The sequence below is a fragment of the Lactuca virosa genome, chromosome 1, assembly GCF_052849685.1.
Source record: "Lactuca virosa cultivar CGN04683 chromosome 1, Lactuca_virosa_CGN04683_v6, whole genome shotgun sequence".
Classification (NCBI taxonomy): domain Eukaryota; kingdom Viridiplantae; phylum Streptophyta; class Magnoliopsida; order Asterales; family Asteraceae; genus Lactuca; species Lactuca virosa.
The window spans coordinates 44,235,715-44,239,463 of NC_136426.1; the positions used below are offsets into that span (position 1 = coordinate 44,235,715).

At 28.8% G+C, this 3,749-nt stretch overlaps 1 protein-coding gene across 1 annotated transcript; it reads right to left on the reverse strand.

Annotated features, from left to right (window-relative positions):
• Positions 1-706: 706 nt before the first annotated feature.
• Positions 707-2,183, reverse strand: LOC145104514 (uncharacterized). Its single transcript, XM_079041745.1, has 2 exons — positions 1,983-2,183; positions 707-1,414 (listed from the first exon to the last, which is right to left on the reverse strand). The coding sequence occupies exons 1-2, from the start codon at positions 2,119-2,121 to the stop codon at positions 894-896; spliced, it is 660 nt and encodes a 219-aa protein (XP_078897871.1). The 5' UTR covers positions 2,122-2,183; the 3' UTR covers positions 707-893.
• Positions 2,184-3,749: the final 1,566 nt, after the last annotated feature.

Below are 3,749 nucleotides of genomic sequence, written 5' to 3' on the forward strand. Positions count from 1 at the left end.
ATGATAGATTATTGGCTAATTTGATTGATTCAAATGGATCCATCTTTTGGAAATTTGTTTTTATAAAATTATTTATTATTTTTGCTATGTATTCTGATTGCTTGAAAATATTTCTAGTAGCGATATTACGCCTTGATGCAGGGGTACAAAATGATGCTACCCATACAACTATAGATGATGTCTTCGCTAATAAAAAGATTTGATGATATCATTAGCAAATCAACCGAATTGATTATTTGGTTTGAGGATTAGACGAAATTCGCACAATGGGCCAATTAACAATAATTTTCGCTTCGCCATGATGCAAGTTTTTCGTCCGTTCAAAACTGTTTAACGGTACAAAACAACATTTTCTATTTTTACGATCGTTTGGATCTTTTATATCATTTATGTTTGATTTAGACAATTGATTAGAGATGTTATCCAGATCAATTTTGTGTGATAGAAACTTTCTATGGGTTCTTCATACAAGTATATGGGATTTTATTAACTTTGTTCATGAATATTCACATTTTTGTTCATGAATATTCACATTGGACATCCATTTTCTTTGTTCAAATAGTCTCACATTACACCTGTATTGATCCGATCCTATTGGGATGGTGATCTTTTTTATGGTAAAATAAAATGAACTTATGATCAAGATTACAAATTTAACAATCCAGTAGCAATTATATATGTTATGAAAGAGATGTAAGAAAACAAGACCTAGGCGTTTGTTTCCTTTATAAAATTAAATTAATCATAAAGTATTTTTAAAAGATTGTCTTATAAATGTATTCAGATACTTATTTGTTTTTGGGTGTTTGAACTCATGAACCATAAATATTTGTCTCATTAAATTGACAAACACACACAAATTCCTTGGCAATATGTTGCTTAATTGATTCCCTTCATCTGAGGTTCCAATGAAGTACGAAACATAAACCCCAAGATACCGCTACCAACAATACCATTGCCACCATGTTCACTACCACCATTCTCCCATCATTCATCCCTCCTATGGCTAACCTTTTCACTATCATCTTACACCTTTCTAATTTATCCTTCATTTTTGAATCCATACTTGTCTTTGTCTTTATGATCTTCTCAATTGATGGTTCATTTTCTTTGATTCGGTGTGATTGCTTATGTTCAACTTTTCCTTGATTGTTTGGATTTGTATTGTCACTACTCACAAACGATGGTTGTTGTGGGAAAGTGGTGGTGGGTGCATTCGTCATCTTCTTAGGCATGGTAATGCTGAGGATTCCGCCATCGAATTTGGCGCGGATTTTGCTCTTTTCGCATGTTTCAGGAACTGTAAAATCTTCCTGAAAACGATTCCATTTGTTTCCGGATACAAGACACTCCCCACGAATTCTAAGGATGTTTGGATTTTCAGTTGTAACCTTTATAAACTCCTTTCGGAATCCTACAACACAAATGCAAGCAATCAAATATGAAATTATACACGAAAAATAGTTGGATGGTTGAATGATTTTACAGTTTATCTTGGGTAATAAATAAGAACATCTACAATACAGGTTTTTTAATTGTTTTTTCAAACCAAAAAGCTCTTGAATTTGAAAAAATATATATTAAACTTTTTTGATCAATTTTTTATTAAGAATATTTATATCTTTGAATTTGATTATTACCAGTAAAATATAAATTAATATTGCATCTCACTTAGAATTATTAGGGACAAAATGGTCGGGTCGGCCGACGTCGGTAGTGGATGAGATTGGGTAGACCCACATCCCTTTTTTTTTTTCTTTACAGAAAAGATATGTACATCAATAGTATATTAAAAATGATTACATATTCATATTTAATATGCCAACTTTTAACCTTTTTTTTTGATAAACTGATTTTGGAGGTTATAAACAAATTAAAATACATTTTTGAGCAACTTGTAAAAACGTTGAGACAAGATGTATGGATATCACACATATGAGTTGAATAATTTGTTTTACTTTCATGTAAACAAGAAAATTTACCAAGAAGATAAACGAGAAGATTATCATGATCATCTTCTTGTCTCCATTCAAAGATAGGCTTGAACTTTTCATAAACGCGCCCGGTGATCACTCTTCTTGGCCGGTTTAGATTGTTAGTTCCACCACCCCTGAGTTTCATCCTAACTTTATTGATCACTCGAGGCTCTTGATTTCGACAAATAAACTATTTTTTTTTAAACAATAAACCATATATACCAAGAAAGGAATTAAAGTGTTATATGTATGTATGGGTTTGTTGAAAATTAACTTGAAATGAGGGTTGAGTTTGCTTGTAGATGAAGAAATTCCAGGGAGTTTGCTTGGGGTGAGTGTTTATGGGTTATATTTTGTTTGATATTCTTGAAAAAAAGCCACAGACTAATACTTTTCTTTTCTACCAAGGAATTAGACGCGATGATTCAATTAACATGTTACATAATGCAACCGATTCCAATACTTTTTTTTTATTCAAACCAATTTAACATGTTATATAATGCAATTGACTCCCTTACGGTCACGACGTGTGATACCATATTTTCTATATTTTTTATTGGACAAAATATAAAAAAACACAATTATTTATCTATCAACATTCACAAAAACGTTTATATTTTGTTTATATATAGAAAAACCTTACATTTTAAGTTAACTTTCAAATTTATCTAAATATCCGTTTTTTAAAGAAGTTATCAGTTGTTTGTGACATAACATTTATCTTGTTCGTTTTTAGATTAACATGGAAAAAAAATGAACGTTGTCACTTATTTTTGCTTGAGTAAATGTCCGTTGATAAATGATTTGTTTCTCACATTCTATCTTAGACAAGAGACGACACTACTTATTTTTGTTTTCATGTTAATCTAAAAACGAAAAAGATAAATGTCATGTCACAAAACAAGTAATTTCTTTAAAAAACTGAATATTTTGGTTAATGCAAAGATAACTGAAAAATATAAGAGTTTTTTTTACATATAAATAATATATAAGAATTATTTGTGTTGATAGATAAATAGTTGTGTTTCTTTTGTATTTTGCCTTTTTTGTTTGTTACCTTGTCACGAGATTATTTACTTAACTCTCCTCTCACCGCACAATCTATATTGGAAATGGTTTATTTCTCTCCTCTTATTTTTTATTTTCATTTTTAAACAAAAATAAAAATAATATTAATTTACTAAATAAAATCTTTAACAAATACATTTAAAATCGAAACATTTTATTAAAAATTAATTATATTGAAAATTGAAAATTCTATTTTTTTTATATTATGTTCAAATGACCCGTTTGAATTAAGACTATGTAATTCACAACAAAACCCAACTCAACTATTTATTAAAAAATTAATTTCTCTCTCTTTTACATGTACAACCAACTAACCTCAAATTTTTATACCTATTAGCAACTTTATCGAACCAAACCGAATCCAATATTTTATATAAAAAAATATAAAAGTATATCAGAAAAATATATCAATAGTGATATCATTTTGTAGATAATTGTTTTCTACATATTCTAGTAAATTTTATTTATTTATATTATGTAACATGCCAAAATCACAATAAAAATTTTCGATTTTAAATCAGAAGAAACCATTGTTTTCAAACAAAATCCATAACAAAATTAAATATAAAGTACAAATATCTCAAGATCAGTGTACCATAAATCTCCAATAACATGTCGTAGAAGGATTTATACGATCATGCATTCACATTGTCACGATCATCTAAAGTACCTGAAACATGAAACTGAAAACCATAAGCCAAATCT

Excerpts from the sequence above, each read along its gene's own strand:
- LOC145104514 (XM_079041745.1), bottom strand. The coding sequence starts at position 2,121 with ATGAAACTCAGGGGTGGTGGAACTAACAATCTAAACCGGCCAAGAAGA. Across the intron at positions 1,415-1,982 it reads TCTTCTCGTTTATCTTCTTG|GATTCCGAAAGGAGTTTATA; the intron begins GTAAATTTTCTT and ends TTTGTGTTGTAG.